Genomic DNA, 21,425 nt, shown 5'->3' with positions numbered 1-21,425 from the left:
AATGATTGCCATCTTTTTACTCACATTTATCTCCCCAGGTTCAAACAATAATACAATTCATCCAACCTTTCTACAGAAAGATACAAAAGAAGAGAAGAAAGGGTTACCCGAATTCCCCACTGTACCATTGTTCACCAGGGAATTTGGAGCCACAGTACGGGGCCAGTGTCCATCATGAGAGGAGCTAGGGATCGCCACGGGTCTGGCAGCAGGCTGTGCAAAGATGATGCTGGGATCGTTCAGGCCAATATTGCTGGGCGCACTGCCTGGTGCAGAATGGATCACTGGGCCGTGAATAGGCCAGGACGGGGCAGGGATCTGGAGGGGATGCATTGGCAACAATCCCATGTTGTGCATGGGAGAATACTGAGCTGGTGGTGACTGAGGAAAGTTATACATAGGCATCTGGACCTGATGGGGGTGCTGGGTTCCCTGCTGAGGTGGGCCAAGCTTGGGCTGGGATCCTGGCTGGGATGGAGGCTGGGTAATGGCAGTGGATTGGGAAGAGTTCTGTGGAAATGGCTGGGGCTGAGGAGAATAAGATGGCGAATCAGACTGCAGAGAAAAAAAAAGATATATTTTAAAATTAATTTATGAACATCTTAATTTTATAAAAGCAGAAATTATAAAAATATAAAACTATGGAGTTACTTCATCAGAATACTATAAACAGAACTCTATGATATACATACTAACAGATAATAACAGAACCTCATTTTATATGAAGGTAGAGTTTTTCCCAAGGTTCTCAACCCTCTCTCACATAGGTTTTATCTATAAATCTTTTTATTACCCAAAGAAGACAAAGTCCAGACAACATACTTATCACATAGAACCCACAACTCCAACTGTAACTAGAAGTTTACATCTAAGTATCTCACACTGACTTTCATTTAGCTCCTCAACAAACATTTACAGGGTGTCAGTTATGTACTGGGCATTGTTCTAGGTATTAAAAATAAAATACTAACATGTATGCCCTCATGAAGCTTAAAGTCAATAAGGAAAAAGAGGAGGAACAGATAAAAATTACATAAGCAATCACAATAAAATATAATGATTACTATGATAAAGACTGTATAATGTATAATGAAATCCCAGAGCAGGAATACCTAAACCCACTTTGGGAGAAGAGGAGAAAACAAGATGAAAGCAAGTGGAAATTAAGGAAATCTTCCTGAAGGAAACGATTTTTAAGCTGATACTTATATAGAAACCAATATGATAAAAGAGAGTAGAGAAAAAGGAGAAGGGAAGATTCAGTTAGAGAACAACATAACTGAAGGTATACAGAAACAAAAGCACATGGCCTTTTAAAGTAATTGGAATCTGAAATGACAGTTACCTAGGCTAGGGAAGCAAATGGATGTGAACTATTTTTTATAGATAGAAACAATAGGACCTGGTGACTGACTGGATGCGGAGGGTGAGGGAAAAGTAGTAGTGGCAGGAAACTAGAGACAGTGAGATCATTCAATGAGATGGAGAAGACAGGAGCAAGAGGCAAACTTGGGAAGTTGGAAAGAAATATAAGCTACATTCTAGACATGTTGAAGCTGAAGTGCTTTGTGAGACCTTGAACTGCAAAGTCCATTAGTCAGACTCTTACCCAGTCTCAGGTGGGGTGAGTGCTAGAAGTAGAGGATGAGAGTTAGGGGCACCATAGCAAAGTGGTCAGAGCACAGGTTTTGGAAACAGAACCTAAGGATACAATTTCTGGTTCCAAGTGTTTATTGACCTCAGGCAACAAACTTAAATCTCAGTTTCTTCACCTGTAAAGTATAAATAATAGAATCTACATCATAGGTTTTTGTGAAGATTAACTACAACAATATATGTCAAAAACATAAACACCAAATTCAGAATAGTAGATACATTTTAGTAGCAAGGAAGGGATAGTAGGAAAGTTTTAAGAAGGGAACAGCATCCAAGAGGAATGCATAGGAGTTGTCAACTGTGGATACACTTAAATAAAACCAAAATAAGAAAACATTGAGAATTGTTAAAGCCTGGTAGTAGTGCATGGATGTTTATCATTTTCTATACCTTTTCAGTATTTTAAAAATATTTAATAAGAAGAAACAGGAAAGATGCATAGATAGCAAACAGCAATCAATAAATGTTGTTACTGTAATATAATTGTTATTATATAATTTTTATGAAAATGTCAGACCCATAGTGGTACATATTCAAGTGTTGGAGGTAGGGTTAGTGGGATCCTAAATGTTTTTTTAAGACAAGTTCTACTATTGCTCTTCAAATGCTCTAAGAATTTTTTTCCAAAACACAGATCACATCAGATTTAGCATGTTTAATAGTTAACAGCTTTGAAGTGATGTAGACCTGTGTTTGAATCTTTTAATTTCTCTTATTCTCAGCTTCCCAATTTGTAAAATTTGATCATACCAATACCTATTGCTTCACATGGCCATTCGAAGGATTAAATGTGATAACAGGTGTGAAGCACTAAAGCACAGTGTCAGATTTAGAATAAGCATTCAATTAGTATTTACCTAATTTAAAATGTACAAGGTGAATACATATTTAGACAAAGGTTAGAGCAACTCAGCAAAGATAACATGAAACCTGTGAATCAGAAATCTAATTAAATACTCTGTCTTTTACAGGATACATTTCACTAGGTATCCATATCAGCGATGAGAAGCCAAAAAATTTCAAGCAAATGGAGTATCATGCATGCACTGCCTTAACAGTACTAAATCCTTAATACATCTCAATTTTGGGGTCTATTTTTAATTAACAGTGTTCTTTCATTATAGAATATTCTTCCATATTCCTGCATTATGCAAAACCTAAAACCTTAAAGTTATTACTTTATTATAATCCAACCAACAACCTTATTTGGTAGTTACCTTATTTTATAAATAAGAAATAGGTTCACTGAAGTTAAGTATCTTGCCCGTAGATTAATACTCAGATCTATATTACTCCAAAAGTAATGCTCATTCTAGCTGATGTGCCTAGCAAGGACATCTCTATAAAGCATTGTGTAATCTGAAAGACTGAATTTGCCAATCTCAAAGATCAACCTTATCACCCACCAAAATTAGCTGTTTTCCTGCCAAGACCAACCCATCTGCAAGCAGAGTACTCACGCATTCTGAGGACTGCCTAGTCCTTATGGACTGATCACCTTGTTGCTGGGCTGAACCAGCCACCTGCTGGGCATTTACAAGATTGCGGACCAGCTGGGCTGCTAAGAGAAGACATCAAAAAGAAATAAAATAGATAAAATAACAGAAAAATGGTAATCAATAAACTCCCTTCTTCAGTACAACAGTCTCAAATCTATGATTTTACAAACTTGGACTTTTAAACTATGATTATGTTAGCAAAGAACTTTTTAACAACTCATTTTTTAATTTTTTTTTAAAATTTTATTTTATTTTAAAACTTTACATAATTGTATTATTTTTGCCAAATATCAAAATGAATCCACCACAGGTATACATGTGTTCCCCATCCTGAACCCTCCTCCCTCCTCCCTCCCCATACCATCCCTCTGGGTCGTCTCAGTGCACTAGCCCCAAGCATCCAGTATCATGCCATTTCTCAATCCTTAGAGCATTAAAAAAATACAGTGATTCTGGAAACAAGAACAAATATCATACTGTTTTCTAAAGAAGATTATACATTTATTTAAGAAAATAACTCTGGCAACAAGAATCTGAATAACTAGAAATCATCACATATATTTTGTTTTTTTCTTTCAATAAACTCTCATCTGGGTTTCTAATTCATAAAATTCCCTATGAAATATAATAAGAACAGATCTCCCTCTCTTATAAAAGACATGGGAAGAGATACAATTTCTCCTATATATTCCCAGAAAAACAATCTCTCATTAACTTTTGGGGGTGGGTAGTTAACTTTTGTTAACTTTTCATAGCAAGAGAATAAAGAATATGACTCAAATCCAAAAAATACGTGGAGGGAGCTGACTGAATACAACAGACTGCTAAGACCTTGATATTAAACATATCCAAATACTATTCAAAGTAAAAACCTAAATTTTCTCTTTAATAAATTAAAAGACCTAAAGTCATACAGCTATGTTTAGAATAGAGAAGAATCAGGGCCCTTAAAATGACATCAACATAAATGACACTATTTCTGCCAAAAACTATTTTTGGCTTTTTCTATTTACCTGCCACACTGCTATTCCTCTGACGGGCCAGCTTGACCTCTGGGCACTCCCTTCGCACATGTCCTGCATCTCCGCAGATAAAACATCTGAGGTCTCTGGGGTCTCTAAAGTCTCTAGTGTCGTGGAGGTCTCGGGGGTCAAGAAGGTCTCGGGAGTCTTTCTCCTCTTCATTCCCTTCTTTCTCTTCTTCACTGTCTTTCTTCTTTAGTCTAAACAGTAAACTGCTGATAGCAATAACGTGGGGCTAGGGACTTATAAACCGAGGGAACTATAGAATAAACTAAACTATACAAGAGCCTCACAATAAAGGGACTAACATGCCCATTGTTTCATGCACTTTTCTGAAGGCAAGGGTTCTCACATACCTACTCATATGGCAGACACTGGGTATTCTAGTAGTTTCATAATACAATATCAGTTTTTAATGTTTAATAGCAAATTTTAATTCTACAATCCTTAGTTGGCTATTTATTATCTCCATTTTATAAAGAAAGACATTTGAGGCTTAGAGAAAGTGTCTTCTCTAAATTTAATAAATAGCAGTGATGGAAACTACGAATTTGTTCTGTATGAAAAGTTCTAAGCTCTTTACATTAAGTAAGGCTTGATGACTAAAAAAGGAATTTCCTGGCCTAATAACATAGTATAAAGAACACAGGAAAGTACGACAGACATATTTTCAGGGAGCACAGAGGATGTATATTCCTTAAGGGAAAGAGTATATAGGCATATCTTACAATATATACCTCAAAGATTCATTTAATTATTTTTTACTTATTTGTTTTTGTAACAGTGAGGTTCTCAGCAAGAACCTCGTATCTTGGTCTTTTTTTCCCTTGGATCCTAGCACACTTTCCAGCATACAGTAGGTGTTAATAAATACTTCTGCAGTTTAAAAAGCCTTAATGAATAGATGAACAAATAATAAACATCATGAGACACCAATGTACCAGGAATAAATCTCACTCTTTCACAAAACACCATTCAAATATACATTTACCTAAGGGTCAACTTCAAGCTCTAAACTTTCTCAATTTAAACATATCTAAACACAATTTGCCTCATATTATTTTCCTCATATTTATTTATATCAATTTGCCTCATATTTATTTTCCCTACAATGTTGTTATATAATCATTTGCCAACCTTCTCCTTTTGGGGCAGTCTTTCATATAGTGGCCTATTTTTCCACATACACGGCAACATCGATCATTGGGAGCCAGTTCTCCATCTGTTAATACTCTGGAATCAAAGAAGTACTCCTAGGAAGAAAATACAACTTTACTAGGGAAAAAAAAAAAATCACTGTAAACTTTTGAATCCAAATGGAAAACAGACCAGGACCCAAAAGTAATTTTTTAAAAAACAAAATAAATATCAACAAGTATTTCACTGTAACTAAAACCATGATATGAAAACAAGATTCAGAATTATCATCATCAATATCACAGCTGCTAACAGTACTAATCACTTCACATTCACACTTTTTTCTCATTCATCTGTAACATCTTTGTGTAATATCCCAATAAAGTAGATACTATTTTCCTGCTCATTTTATAGATGAGGAAACTGAGGCTCCAAGGCTCGGAAAGTTCAAGCCGTTTGCCCACAGCAAAAAATGCTAGTAAGTAAGAGATAAAGGATTTCAAGCTAAGTCTGTCTGACTACAAATCTCATGCTTTCTGCCCCACCAGGCTACTTCCACAAAGGAATCAGTATCTTTACAAAATAACTCTATGTAAATAAATCAATCCTCTGGTTTGTTTAAAGTATCACTGGATTTACATTCAACATTTCAAGAATATGTAACATTTACTATCCAAAGTAGAATACACCTAAAAAGAATACAGAGAACCAATAAGAATTTAAATCATTTTTCCAAGTCTTCGAAGAATCAGCTCATTTTTGCTTCATCTTACTACCTTTGTTATCTTTCTAAGCTTTAGTTTTGCACCATCACAACGACTAGTTTATCCTGACAATACCCATATCTTTGGATGGCAAGAGAACATGTTTACTTAGTACTCTGATTTCTTCAAATCTATCTAATGTCAGGGATAAAAGTTTAAGAGAGACACCCACTACATGGCTATTAGAAAAGAAAAAAGATAGCAACAAGTATTGTGAGGATGTGAAAAAACTGGAACCTTCATATATTGCAGGTAGGAATATAAAATAGTCCAATTCTTTTAAGAAACAGCTTGGCAGCTCCTCAGAAAGTTAAACATAAACTTATTAAAATGACCCAACAATTCTACCATTACGTATATGCCCAAAAGAAATGAAAACATACATCCACAGAAAATTTTGTACACAAATATTTATAGCAGCACTACTCATAGTAGCCAAAGAATAGAAACAATACAAATTTCCAACAAACTGAAGAATGAATAAATAAAATGTAATATAACCATACAATGGAATATCATTCAACCATAAAAAAAAGAATGAAATATTGATATATGCTACAGCTTGAATGAACCCTGAATACATTCTGTTAGATGAAAGAAACCAGTCACAAAAGGCTACACATACTCTGATTCCATTTTCATAAAACGTCCACAATAGGCAAATCAACAGAGTGAGAGGAAAAAGGAAGGAGGACTGACTGCTAATTGGGACAGGAGCTTCCTTGAGAGAGGACAAAATGTTCTAATTAGATGTGGTGATGGTTGTACAATCTTGCAAAAAATACTCAAAAACACTGAATTACTCACTTTATATAGGTGAACGCTAAAGTACATGAATTATTTCTCAATAAAACTGTATTTCTATAAAAGAACACAATATAATTCTTTACTACTGATGAAGTCAACATAATTTATTAAACTCTTCATTATCATTTTTTCTGATAAGACAAAAATGAAAGCCTTTCTTAATTTACCTGGTTGCTTATGGCAAAATCTAGGAAATCCCCCTGATTTCTCCTCGACTCATCACCTCTAATTAACCACCAGGTTGTATCCATTCTATTCCTGAGTATCTATCTCTTTAATCAATTTTTCTTCATCCTACCTTCCTAGTTAAGGTGGCCTAGACCTGGGGTCAGCAAACTTCTGGGAAGAGCCAGAGAGTTAAAATTTTAGGTGTTGAGGTAAAATTGAAGACATTGTATTATATAGGTACTTATAAAATAAGAGAGAAAATTCCCACAAAAATTTTATTGAAGAATTTCAAAATATATTAATAATAACAGAGTATAATGTTTTTATAATGTAAGTTTACTAATTTGAAAAAAGGAACATTTTCTGGAGGAGACATTTGCTTAATTGGAGTTCAAAGTTAGTGCTCCCTATCATTAAAATAGAAGGCAAATTGTTAATCCTAATCTGCAATTACATTTTATCTATTTCATCTTTGAAAATATTTTTCACAGATGACTGAATCTTTAAGGTACAGAAAATAATGAACGGATCTAGAGTACCTATGGAAGGACCAGTCTCTGATAAAGAAGGTGTATCTGGTGACTGGCCAGAAAGATGTGAAGCAGAATGACTGAGTTCACCCCTTCTCAGTTGTGTCTGACTCTTTGAGATCCCATGGACTATACAGTCCATAGAATTCTCCAGGCCAGAAAGCTGGAGTGGGTAGCCTTTCCCTTCTCCAGGGGATCTTCCCGACCCAGGAATCAAACTGGGGTCTCTTTGCAGGCAGATTCTTTACCAACTGAGCTATCAGGGAAGCTCCCTTCTTAGAGGAACACCAAAATAACAACTAACTGCTGAACAACCATTGAACAATAAAAACAAAAAGGCTGGAACCTATCAAAAAAGACACCCTATATCCAAAGATGAAGAAGCCACAACAAAACTGTAGGAGAGGCACAACTGCAGTAAAATCAAATCCCATACCTGCTGTGTGGGCAACTCACAAACTAGAAAATAATTATACCACAGAAGTTCTACCACAGGACTGAAAGCCCTGAACTTCATGTCAGGCTTCCCAGCCTGAGGATCTGGTAATAGGAAGAGAAGCCCCCAGAGAATCTAACTTTGAAGGCCAGTGGGGTTTGACTGAAGAAATTCCACAGAACTGGGAAAAACAGAAATTCCACTCTGAGAAGGAGTACACAAGGACCTCTAGGTACCAGGACTCAGGGGAAAGAACAGTGATTTCATAAGAAACTGGGCTAGATCTACCTGCTATTATTGGAGGGTCTCTGGCAGAGGTGGGGGGGTGGGGCTGTGGCTCACTCTGGGAACAAAGACACTTGCAACAGCAGTTTTAATGAGCATGCATTGGTGTGAGTCCTCCTGGAGGCTACTATTTCCTCCCCACAACCTTAACCCCATTCAACAGCCTGAAGGCTCAAGTGCCAGGACACCTGAGGCCAAACCACCAAAAAGACTGAAACACAGCGCCATCCATCAAGCAGACAGGTCACTTGAAGTCTTCCTGAGCATGGCCCTGACCACCAAACGGACAAGACACAGCACCACCTACCAGCAGACAGGAACTAGACCCTCCCACCAGGAAGCCTGCACAAGCCTCTTAGGCAGCCTCATCCACCAGATGGCAGACAGCAGACACAAGAAGAACTACAATCCTGCAGCTTGCAGAACTGAAGCTGTAATTACAGAATGTTAGACAAAATGAGACAACAGAAGAATATGTCCCAGGTGAAGGAACAAGACAAAACCCTAGAAAAACAAAATGAAGTGGAGATAAGCAATCTAGGGTTAAAAAAAAAATAAAAAATTTCAGATTAATGGTAGTGAAGATGACCCAAGATCTCTTAAAAAAAAAATGGAGCCACAAATTAAGAAGATGAAAGAAACGTTTAACAAAGACACAGAAGAGCTGAAGAACAAACAGAGATGAACAATACAATAACCAAAATGAAAAACACACTAGAAGGAATCAACAGCAGAGTAACTGAGGCAGAAGAAAGGATAAGTGATCTGGAAATCAGAATGGTGGATATCACTGCCATGGAACAGAATAAAGAAGGAAAAGAAATGAAGACACTCTAAGAGACCTCTGGGGCAACTTTAAAAGCCTCAAACATTCACATCATGTAGTCCCAGAAGGAAAAGAAAGAAAGAAGGGACTTAAGAAAATATTTGAAGAGGTAATAGTTGAAAACTTACCTAACAAAGGAAAGGAAACAGTCATCCAATTCCAGGAAGGTCAGAGAGTTCCAGGTAGAATAAACCCAAGGAAGAACACACCAAAACAAATAGGAATCAAATGGACAAAAATTAAAAACAAAGAAAAAAATATTAAAATATTAAAAGCAACAAAGAAAAGCAACAAATACAAGGGAACTCCCATAAGGTTATCAGCTGATTTCTCAGCAGAAACTCTGCAGGCAAAAAGGGAGAGCTGGACTGTGAAGAAGGCTGAGCGCCGAAGAATTGATGCTTTTGAACTGTGGTGTTGGAGAAGACTCTTGAGAATCCCTTGGACTGCAAGAAGATCCAACAAGTCCATTCTGAAGGAGATCAGCCCTGGGTGTTCTTTGGAAGGAATGATGCTAAAGATGAAACTCCAGTACTTTGGCCACCTCATGTGAAAAGTTGACTCACTGGAAAAGAGTCTGATGCTGGGAGGGATTGGGGGCAAGAGGAGAAGGGGATGACAGAGGATGAGATGGCTGGATGGCATCACTGACTCGATGGACGTGAGTCTGGGTGAACTCCGGGAGTTAGTGATGGACAGGGAGGCCTGGTGTGCTGCGATTCATGGGGTTGCAAAGAGTCGGACACAACTGAGCGACTGATCTGATCTGATCTGATCTGATGATATATTTAAAGTGATGAAAGCAAAGAACCTACAGCTAACAGTACTCCATCTGGCAAAGATCTCAATTCAGATTTGATAGAGAAAGCAAAAGCTTTACAAACAAGAAAAAACTAAGAAAATTCAGCACCACCAGACCACTTTTGCAACAAATGCCAAAGGAACTTTAAGCAGAAAAGAAAGGGCAACTACTGGAAACAAAATTATGAATGGAAAAGCTTACCAGTAAATACAAAGTAAAGGTAAGAAATCATCTGCACACAAATATGATATCAAAACCAGTAATTATGAGAAGAGGAGAACACAAATGCAGGATATTGGGAAAAAGTTTGAATTAAAAGACCAGCAACTTAAAACAATCTTTTTTATATACAGAATGCTATATCAAAACCTCATGGTCACCACAAACTAGTTGTGACCAACCTAGACAGCATATTAAAAAGCAGAGACATTCCTTTGCCAACAAAGGTCCGTCTAGTCAAGGCTATGGTTTTTTCAGTAGTCATGTACGGATGTGAGAGTTGGACTATAAAGAAAGCTGAACACCGAAGAGTTGCTGCTTTTGAACTGTGGTGTTGGAGAAGACTCTTGAGAGTTCCCTGGACTGCAAGGAGATCCAACCAGTCCATCCTAAAGGAAAAAGGTCCTGAATATTCATTGGAAGAACCGATGCTGAAGCTGATATGCCAATACTTTGGCCACCTGATGTGAAGAACTGACTCATTTGAAAAGACCCTGATGCTGGGAAAGATCGAAGGTGGGAGGAGAAGGGGACGACAGAGGATGAGATAGTTGAATGGCATCACTGACTCAATGGACATGAGTCTGAGTAAACTCCAGGAGTTGGTGATGGACAGGGAGGCCTGATGTCCTGCAGTCCATGGGGTCGAAAAGAGTCAAGACATGACTGAGCAACTGAACTGAACTGAATATCAAAACCTCAGGGTAACCACAAACTGAAAATCTACAACAGATACATACACAAAAATGAAAATGGAATCCAAATACAACACTAAAGTTAGTCATCAAATCACAAGACAAGAGAACAAAACAGTTCAGTTTTGTTGTCCTGAACTGAGTTCAGGACACTGAACTGTTGAACTGAGTTCAGTCACTCAGTTGTGTCCGACTCTTTGCGACCCCAAGAACCGCAGCACTCCAGGCCTCCCTGTCCATCACCAACTCCCAGAGTTTACCCAAATTCATGCCCATTGAGTCAGTGATGACATCTAACCATCTCATCCTCTGTCATCCCCTTCTCCTCCTGCCTTCAATCCTTCCCAGCATCAGGGTCTTTTCAAATGAGTCAGTTTTTTGCATCAGGTGGGTGGCCAAAATATTGGAGTTGAAGCTTCAACATCAGTCCTTCCAATGAATGCCCAGGACTGATTTCCTTTAGGATGGACTGGTTGGATCTCCTGGCAGTCCAAGGGACTCTCAAGAGTCTTCTCCAACACCACAGTTCAAAAGCATCAATTTATCGGCGCTCAGCTTTCTTTACAGTCCAACTCTTACATCCATGCATGACTACTGGAACAAAACAGGAATGGAACAAAAAAGACCTACAAAGCAAATCCAAACCAATTAAGAAAATGGCAATAGGAACATATATACTGGTAATTACCTTAAACATTAAATGGGTTTAGTGCTCTAACCAAAAGAAATAGAGGTGAATGGATACAAAAACAAGATCCATATACATGATATCTACAAGAGACCTACTTCACATCTAGGGACACATACAGACTGAAAGTGAGGGGATGGAAAAAGGTACTCTGTGCAAATGTAAATTAAAAGATAGCTGGAATAGCAATATTTTTCTCAGACAAAAGAGACTTCAAAATAGACAAAAGAGACAAAGAAGGACACTACATAATGATCAAGGAATCATTCCAAGAAGAAGCTATAACAATTGTATATAAATACTTACCCAATACAGAGTACCCCAATATATAAGGCAAATATTAACAGTCATTAAAGGAGAAATCAACAGTAATGTAATTAATAGTGGGGGACTTAAAAATACTCCATTTATATCAATGGACAGATTATCTAGAAAGAAAATTAATACAGAAACACAGGTCTTAAATGACACATTAGACCAGACCACCTTCATTGACATTTATAGAGTATTCCATTCAAAAGCAGCAGAATATACACTTTTCTCAAGAGGCCATGGAACATTCTCCAGGATTAATGACAGGCTGGGCCACAAAGTAAGCTTCAGTAAATTTAAGAAAATTAAAAATCATATCAAGCATCTTTTCTAACCACATTGCTATTAGATTAGGAATCAACTATAAGAAAAAAAAACTAAAAAACACAAATACATGGAAGCTAAAAGAAATACTATTAAACAATCAATGGATCACCGAAGAAATCAAAAAGGACATAAAAATTACCTAGAGTCAAATGAAAATGAAAGCACAATGATCCAAAACCTAGGGACATGATAAACGCAGTTTTGAGAAATTTATAGCAATACAATCTTACCTCAGGAAACAAGAAAAATCACAAATAAACAACCTAATTTTATGTCTAAAGCCAACAGAGAAAAAAGAATAAACAAAACTCAAAGTTAGTAGAAGGAAAGAAAGAGAGATCAGAGCAGAAATATAAACAAACAAAATCAATAAAATCAATGAAACAAAAAGCTGATTATCTGAAAAGATAAACAAAACTGATAAACCTTTAGCCAGACTCTTCAAGAAAAGACAGCGAGCTTAAATCAACAAAATTAGAAATTAAAAAGGAGAAGTTACAATAGACATCAGAGAAATACAAAGGATCATAAAAAACTACTACAAACAACTATATGCCAATAAAGTAGACAACCTGGAAGAAATGGATAAATTGTTAGAACGGCACAGTCTCCTAAGACTGAACCAAAAAGAAATATAAACTTCCAATAAACAAAAGTCCAGGACCAGATGGCATCACAGATTAGTTCCATCACTTAGAGAAGAGTTGACACTTATTCTTCCGAAACTATTCCCAAAAAAATGCAGAGAAATGAATACTCCCAAACTCATTCTATAAGGCCATCACCATACTGAAACCAAAATCAGACAAAGATACTACCAAAAAAAAAATTTATAGGTCACTATCACTGATGAACATAGACACAAAAATCCTCAACAAAAAATACTAGCAATCTGAATCCAACAATATATTAAAAGGATCACACACTATGATCAATTGGGATTTATACCAGGGATGCAAGGATTTTTCAATATCTGCACATCAATTAGTATGATACACCACATCAACAAATAGAAGAATAAAAGCCATACAATCATCTCAACAAATGCAGAAAAAGCTTTAAACAAAATTCAACACCTATTTATGATAAAAACTCTCCAGAAAGTGGGCAGGGAGCGAACATACCTCAACATAATAAAGGCCATATATGACTAGCCTGTAGTTAACATCATACTCCGTGGTGAAAAGCTGAAAGCATTACCTCTTAGATTTGGAACATGACAAGGATATCCGTATTCTCACCACTTTTATTCTACATAGTTTTGGAAGTCCTAGCCATAACAAATCAGAGAAGAAAAAGAAATAAAAGGAATATAAACTGGAAAAGAGGAAAAACTGTCACTGTTTTAGATGACATACTATACACAGAAAATTCTAAAGATGCCACCAGAAAACTGTAAGAGCTTATTAATGAATTTGGCAATGGCACCCCACTCCAGTACTCTTTTGCCTGGAAAGTCCCATGGACGGAGGAGCCTAGTAGGCTTCAGTCCATGGGGTCGCTAAGAGTCGGACACGACTGAGAGACTTCACTTTCACTTTTCACTTTCGTGCATTGGAGAAGGAAATGGCAACCCACTCCAGTGTTCCTGCTTGGAGAATCCCAGGGACAGGGGAGCCTGGTGGGGTGCCATCTATGGGGTCACACAGAGTCGGACATGACTGAAGCGACTCAGCAGCAGCAGGATATAAAATACACATAAATCTTGCATTTCTATACACTAACAATGAAAGACCAGAAGGAGAAACTAAAGAAACAACCCCATTTATCATCACATCAAAAAGAAAAAATTACCTAGGATTAAACCTACCCAAGGAGAGAAAAGACCTGTACTCTGAAACTATAAAACACTGATGAAAGAAATCAAAGATTACACAAACAGATGGGAAGATATACCATGTTCTTGAATTGGAATAATCAATATTGTCAAAATGATTATCCTACCCAAGGCAATCTACAGATTTAATGTAATCCCTATCAAATTACCAATGGCATTTTCCACAGAACTAGAACAAAAAAAAATCTTAAAACTTGTATGGAGACACAAAAGACCCAGAATAGCCAAAGCAATGCTGAGAAAGAAAAACAGAGCTGGAGAAATCAGGCTTCCTGATGTCTGACTGTACTACAAAGATACAGTCATCAAAATAGTATGGTACTGGCACAAAAACAGAAATACAGATTAACGGACTAAGATGTAAACCCCAGAAATAAACCCATGCAACTATGGTCAATTAATCTATGACAAAGGAGGCAAAACTATACAATGGAGGAAAGACAGTCTCTTTAACAAACGGTGCTGCAAAAACTGCACAGCTACAAGTAAAAAAATGAAATTAGAACATCCTTTAACACCATACACAAAAACTGATTAAAGACCTAAATGTATGACCTGATACTATAAAACAAGAGGGAAACAGGCAGAACACACTTTTACATAAATCACAGCAACATCTTTTCTGAGCCGTCTCCTAGAGTAAGGGAAATTAAAAAATAAACAAATGTGACTTCAACTCAAAATCTTTTGCACAACAAAGGAAACCATAAACAAAATGAAAAGAAATGATGCGATGGACAGGATTAGTCTCCAAAATTTACAAACAGCTCATGCAGCTCAATTAAAAAAAAAAAAACCCAATCAAAAGAAGACATATAGATGGCCAAGAGGCACAAGAAAAGATAGTCAACACTGCTAATTATTAGAGAAATGCAAATCAAAAATTACAATGAGGTATCATTTCACATCAGTTAGAATGGCCATCATCAAAAAATCTACAAACAATAAATGCTGGAGAAGGTGTAGAGAAAAGGGAACCCTCCTACACTATTGGTGGGAATATGAATTGGTACAGACACTATGAAGAACAGTATGGAGGTTCCTTAAAAAACTAAAACTAGACAAATTGAGAGAGTAGCATAGAAACATATACACTGCCATGTGTAAGACAGATGGCTAGTGGGAAGTTGCTGTATAACACAGGGAGCACAACCTGGTCTCTTGTAATGACCTAGAGGCACAGATCTGGGGTGGGGGTGGGAGGGAAGTTCAAGAGAAAGGTATGTATGTATACTTACAGTTGATTCACCTTGATGTATGACAGAAACCAACACAACATAGTAAAGCAATTATTCTCCAATGTAAAACATAATTAAAAAAACAAAACCAAAAAGAAACTAAAAACAGAGATACCATATGATCCAGCAATCCCAATCCTGGGGTACATATCGAGAGAAAATCATAATTCAAGAAGATATATGCACCCAAATGTTCACTGCAGCACTATTTACAATAGCAGACATGGAAGCAACCTGAATGTCCACTGACAAGTGAATGGAAAAAGATGTGGTACACACATACAATGGAATATTAGCCATTAAAAAGAATGAAACAATGCCATCTGCAGCAACGTAGATGGACCTGGACGTTTTCATACTAAGTGAAGAAAGTCAGACAGAGAATGACAAATATCATGTGATATTGCTTATATGTGAATTCTAAAAAAAAAAAAAATACAAATGAGCTTATTTACAAAACAGACTCAGACTTAGAGAATGAACTTATGGTTATGGAGGGGCAGGGGGAGGAAGATAGATTGGGAGTTTCAGATTAACATGTACACAATACTACATTCAAAATAAATAACCAACTGTATGTATTTGTACAAGGACCTACTGTATAGCACAGGGAATGCTCCTCAATAGTCTGTAATAACCTAAATAGGAATTTTAAAAAGAATAGCTACATGTATATGTATAACTCAATCACCTTGCTATATACCTGAAACTGATAAACATTTTTAATCAACTATGTTCCAATATGAACTCAAATTTTTTTTTAAAAAAAGAAGAGATATCTGAAGATACAAGCAGATTTATAGATATGGTAGCAGAAAGTTGAAGAATATCTATTTAATACCATCTCTGCCTCAAAAGGAAAACATCCAAGTGTGAGAAAGGCAGAGAAGAAAGATAGGACAAAACAAATTGGGCACTGAATTTTTAGTAAAATAAATAAAACTTGGAATAGTCCCTATTGAATGGGAGACAGAGGTAACTAAAGAAATGTAGTAAGAACGTCAGAGAGTATTGAAAGTCCAGTTGAGGCTGGTGAACATTAATTTATAGTTTTGCTATAAACTGCTTAGCTTTAAGACTTTTTTCCATCGGTGCTTAGTCCAAGCATAAAGAGATGGTGGATGGCTGAGTTCATGTAAAGCTGAACACACAACAATGCGAAAGAAGGACAATGGTACAAAGGAATATGAAGTATATGCCACAGGGAGACCAAGGAACGTGAGTTAAATGGAGAGGAAAAATGAAAACAGGAGATAACTGACAGACTGGGAGAAAAGGGATTAATATGTCAGAGAACCTAATGAATAGAAGAATAGTTGAAAAGGGAATATTTCAGTGAGCAAGAAAGTACAGAAAATATACTTGGTCGTCATTTTCACTAGAATCTAAGGGGATGAAACACATCTATTCTATATGCTGTTATAATCCTGCTGCTGCTGCTAAGTCACTTCAGTCGTGTCCGACTCTGTGTGACCCCATAGACGGCAGCCCACCAGGCTCTGCTGTCCCTGGGATTCTCCAGGCAAGAACACTGGAGTGGGTTGCCATTTCCTTCTCCAATGCATGAAAGTGAAAAGTGAAAGTGAAGTCGCTCAGTCGTGTCCGACTCTTTAGCGAATCCATGGACTGCAGCCCACCAGGCTCCTCTGTCCATGGGATTCTCCAGGCAAGAGTACTGGAGTGGGGTGCCATTGCCTTCTCCGTTATAATCCTAGTACATATCAAAGAAATAGGTACAAATCAGGAATTCAGTATGTGTTGAAAGAATGAACTTTACTATGGAAAATATTAAGCATGAAAAACTATATTAACAATGTTATTTTTCTATAATATCAGTTAGAACACTGATACCAACTTAAATGTCCATTTAAGGAGAAGAGTTAAACTGGTATACCCAAGCTCTAAAATACCATATATTGACTTTTAAAGTAGAATAAAGCAAATTAAAAGATGACTGGGAAGAATCATAGGCCCCCTCTGATAGGCTCTTATGCCAAATCACATTCAAGAGGATTCTACGTTAGTATTTCACTAAAAAGTCTGACTGCATGAAACTGCTAGGTTTCTAGAAAACACATGCATGCACACATACTAATAGAATTTCCATGATTTTCAAGTAAAATGCTTTATCAGTGCATCACCATATTTATTCTGATTTGACTGTGCTTTTCATTTATTGTTATTTTAATATATTAGTAAAATTATCACTATATTTTCCTTTTGTTATATATTTTGCTTCTGCATGACTTTTGCGCCATTTCAAATTTTACTGTTATTTTATTTTGATTACAATTATTATCACCCCCACTGCCTATGAATCGGAGAAGGCAATGGCACCCCACTCCAAATCCCATGGATGGAGGAGCCTGGTGGGCTGCAGTCCATGGAGTCGCTGAGAGTTGGACACAACTGAGCGACTTTACTTTCACTTTTCACTTTCTTGCACTAGAGAAGGAAATGGCAACCCACTCCAGTGTTCTTGCCTGGAGAATCCCAGGGACGGGGGAGCCTGGTGGGCTGCCGTCTATGGGGTTGCACAGAGTCGGACACAACTGAAGTGACTTAGCAGCAGCAGCCTATGAATCAGGACTATCAAAACTGCTTCAAAGGAAAAAAGCTCTAGACTTTTTCTGCTTTTCTCACCCCAACAAGCAAGAGTGATGAAACTGAACAAGATCAAAGATATTTATTATGCAATAACAGAGACATTGTTTCTCTTTTAAGATTTCTTCCTTCTTTCTCTGTGAGACTGTGATATCCACCCATTAGAAAGCAACCTAAACCAGATAAGACCAAAAGGAATGGGGGACACTACACCCCCCAGTTCAGGGGGTGAAGTGGAACTCTTAGTTCCATACCATTAGTTTAGCTTACCAAGGGCTGTATCACAATTAAAGCAGAAGCCTCAGCAAATAATAAAGTTTTACCAATATTTTGGGCTTCCCTGGTGGCTCAGACAATAAAGAATCTGTTTACAGTGCAGGGGACCCAGGTTTGATCCCTGGGCTGGGAAGAGCTCCTAGAAGAAGAGAATGACTACACACTATAGTATTCTTGCCTGGGAAATCCAATGGACAGAGGAGCCTGGTGGGCTACATACAGTCCATAGGTTGCAAGGAGTCAGACATGACTGAGCAACTAACCCTTTCACTTTCACATTGATACTTTGGTACTGACTTCTCTGTTTGTATTTTCACCAAGATTTCTAGAGATAGAAGAGAGGCAGTAGGGAGCACCTCAGATTCACAATTAAAGGATCCTGAGTCCTATCAACTCTCACTTGTTTAACAAATGCTTATTTGATGCATCCTATGTGCCAGAAATTATGACAAGCACTGGCAATATGATGGTAAACCTCACAGACATGGCCTCTGTCCTCATGGAGCTAAACAGTCTAGTAGGAGAGACAGAATTTAACAAATAGATTAAAAAAACAGATAAAATATAGCCAACAGATATCTCACTATAGACTATGGTAAGTGCAATAAGAAAAGACAGAGGGAGTTATAACCATCTTTTCCCCTATTCCTAACACCAACTTGTAACAGGATTAGGTTTCTTATACTACAAAAAAAAAAGTTCTACAGGAAAACAGAAAAGACTCAGAATTCGAATTATGTAAACTTACAGCTTCTCTGCCAATGAGTGGGTAAAAAGGGGTACCAAAAAGTTTCCTTCCATTGATAAATGCTTTCATGATGAAATTGGTCACTATTGAAAAAAGAAGAAAAACAATGAAGATCCAGACCTTAAGGTGTAAGAGCTTTAAAAGCAGGGTATTTCTATATTTAAAACTTACTTTTTCTAGAAACTCCAGCACCAAGGTTATGATTCAAATCAAAAGGATCTAGAAAAGAAATATTTTATTCTTTAATTAAGAAGCTCACTGTAACATAAATATACTTAGTAACCATAACTAGAGTCTAATACTAAGTAACACAGACCAAAGTCAGAAATTATTATTATTTTTTTTAGAAATTATTTTTTTATAATTACAGATTAAAGGATGGAAACTGGAGGATAAAAAAAGGATAAAAAAAAAAAAACACAAGGAAATATCTTCCAAATTCTAATGTGTTTCAGTTTCCCTCTCAATTTCATTAGCCAAATAAAATTCTAGCTTTTCAAAGGAAATTTGCTGTATGACTCAGAGAACTCAAATTCAGATTCTATAACAACCTAGCGGGGTGGGAAGAGTAAGAGGTGGGAAGAAGGTTCAAGAGGGAGTGGACATATGTATACTTACGGCTAATTCATGTTGATGTATGGCAGAAACCAAAGCAATATTATAAAGCAATTATTGTTCAATTAAAAATATATTTTAAAAATTCTGCTTTTGTCTTGTTTTGCTTTGTTTTGTTCCTAATTAATATCAGATGAATGATTACCTTCAATGGCAATACATTTTGATGTCCACTGCTTCTCAAAAGTTGTCAACAGTTTTTTCTGCCGAATGCTAATTACATATTCTTTGAAATCAAATTCTTCAGTATAGAAGCGAAGCAGTCCCAACCAAAGCTCTCCTAATGTTTCTGTGTTCTTTCCAAGTGAAGGTAAACGTTTTTTCTAAGGTGAGAAGAAAAAAAGGAGAGTGACATATCTATCTATACTTATCCAAAATATAGATTCCAAATCCAAGTAAAATTATTAAATTATGCAAATCCTAACATGTATCAGTGAACATTCCACAACATAAAAACTACGAAGAAATTACCAGTTCTTCTGTTTTATCAAAGAAAAAAGCATTCCATCCATCAACCATTCTCTGTGGAATCTGTTTTCCATCAAAGATCTGCATTAAGAAAATCAATTTTATTATTAGATTTCAAGTCATCCAACTCAAAGCCTAAATACCTTCACATCATTTTAGAATTTACATATAATAGACATATTGAAATATTTATTCCAAAAGGAACATGTCAAGATGGTATAATTTGATGTCAAGTTATTAATGAAAATGAATAAAATGTATCTGAAAGACCAAAGCTGGGAAAGGGTATCTTGAGAGCACCAGACTGTCCAAATGATACATTTGATGTTATCTATTTGGTCTATCAAAACACATCCAGCCCAAGTTTAATTAAGTAAAACTAAAAAAATAAATGAAAACGGCATTTTCATCAAAGGATCACAGATGCAGAAATCCATAAGAGATAATACTCACTGACTGTAAATCTTAAGGAAATCAAAGAAGCTGTTGTGGGGAACAGCTCTAGTACCTTTAATCAATTATGTGTATCAGATGAGGCTGAAAAGGGCCTGGACACTGATTCTCTTTTAAATAGAATATTAGATAGCTTTTCTTGACATTTTGATAAATACTGTGAAATCTTCATGATTAATTATGAATAGTAATTCCCTGTCCTAAGGAAAGGGGGGGAGATAATGCTATTCTACAAGAAGAATTTCATAAGATGATTGTACAGGTACAACTGACCTCTATAAGGAATTTTGAGACTTATTTCTTATAGGAGCTTTAAGAAAGAGATGCAATAAAGTAAAAAGCTGGGGTAAGTGCAGAGTCAGCAGACCTCATTTCTAGTCTTAGTCCTGCCAACTAATAATTCTGGACAAGACAATTATCCTTCGAAATCCTCAGTTTTCCCAATGGAAAAAAAAAAAAGAGAGATTAGATTAATTAGGTCAGTTGTTTTCAAATTTTATTTTTCTTTCAAACTGTTAGAACCCCTTCCTAAAATGGATTCTTCTTGGAAGTTCAACAGTAAAACAGAGGTACTCTGATAAAAGCCTGAGTGGAGAAAATTACAGCCTATCTTTTCCTTCCTCCACTCCTCACACACATTTTAAAGAGCTCTCAGAGCTTGTCAGGGCTTCCCTGGTGGCTCAAAGAATCCTCCTGCAATGCAAAAGACCTGGGTTAGATCCCTGGGTTGGGAAGATTCCCTGGAGGAGGGCATGGCAACCCACTCCAGTATTCTTGCCTGGAGAATGCCCATGGACAGAGGAGCCTGGTGAGCTATTGTTCATGGGGTCGCAAAGAGTTGGGCATGACTGAGCAGTCTGACTAAGCACAGAACTTATCAAAATAGACTTTAAAACCATTAGCTAAGGTGCTCCCCATGGCTCCTTCCATTTTAAATGAGACAGTTAATTATAAAATTAACTGCATGTCTGTCCCTCTAGTTTCACTCTTAGGTTTAAGTTCCTTGTGGGCAA

General features: G+C 36.8%; 1 protein-coding gene across 12 annotated transcripts in view; it reads right to left on the bottom strand.

The window, feature by feature from the left end:
- The window catches only part of TUT4 (terminal uridylyl transferase 4), a 156,950-nt gene that overhangs the window by 12,059 nt on the left and 123,466 nt on the right, over nt 1–21,425 (bottom strand). For 5 of the 12 annotated variants that reach the window (XM_061411956.1, XM_061411961.1, XM_061411954.1 and 2 more), the window contains 8 exons: nt 19,963–20,040; nt 19,637–19,814; nt 19,048–19,095; nt 18,877–18,959; nt 5,315–5,430; nt 4,169–4,392; nt 3,117–3,217; nt 108–555 (listed from right to left, as the gene is read on the bottom strand). In XM_061411956.1, the coding sequence (XP_061267940.1) occupies nt 108–555; nt 3,117–3,217; nt 4,169–4,392; nt 5,315–5,430; nt 18,877–18,959; nt 19,048–19,095; nt 19,637–19,814; nt 19,963–20,040 (1,276 nt within the window). The remainder of the gene's footprint in view (nt 1–107; nt 556–3,116; nt 3,218–4,168; nt 4,393–5,314; nt 5,431–18,876; nt 18,960–19,047; nt 19,096–19,636; nt 19,815–19,962; nt 20,041–21,425) is intronic. The other 7 variants (XM_061411958.1, XM_061411962.1, XM_061411963.1 and 4 more) reach the window with 5 other exon arrangements.

The sequence above is a fragment of the Bos javanicus genome, chromosome 3 (assembly GCF_032452875.1).
Source record: "Bos javanicus breed banteng chromosome 3, ARS-OSU_banteng_1.0, whole genome shotgun sequence".
Lineage (NCBI taxonomy): Eukaryota > Metazoa > Chordata > Mammalia > Artiodactyla > Bovidae > Bos > Bos javanicus.
The sequence above is the reverse complement of the archived record's forward strand: the minus strand, read 5'-3'. Positions and strand labels throughout refer to the sequence as shown.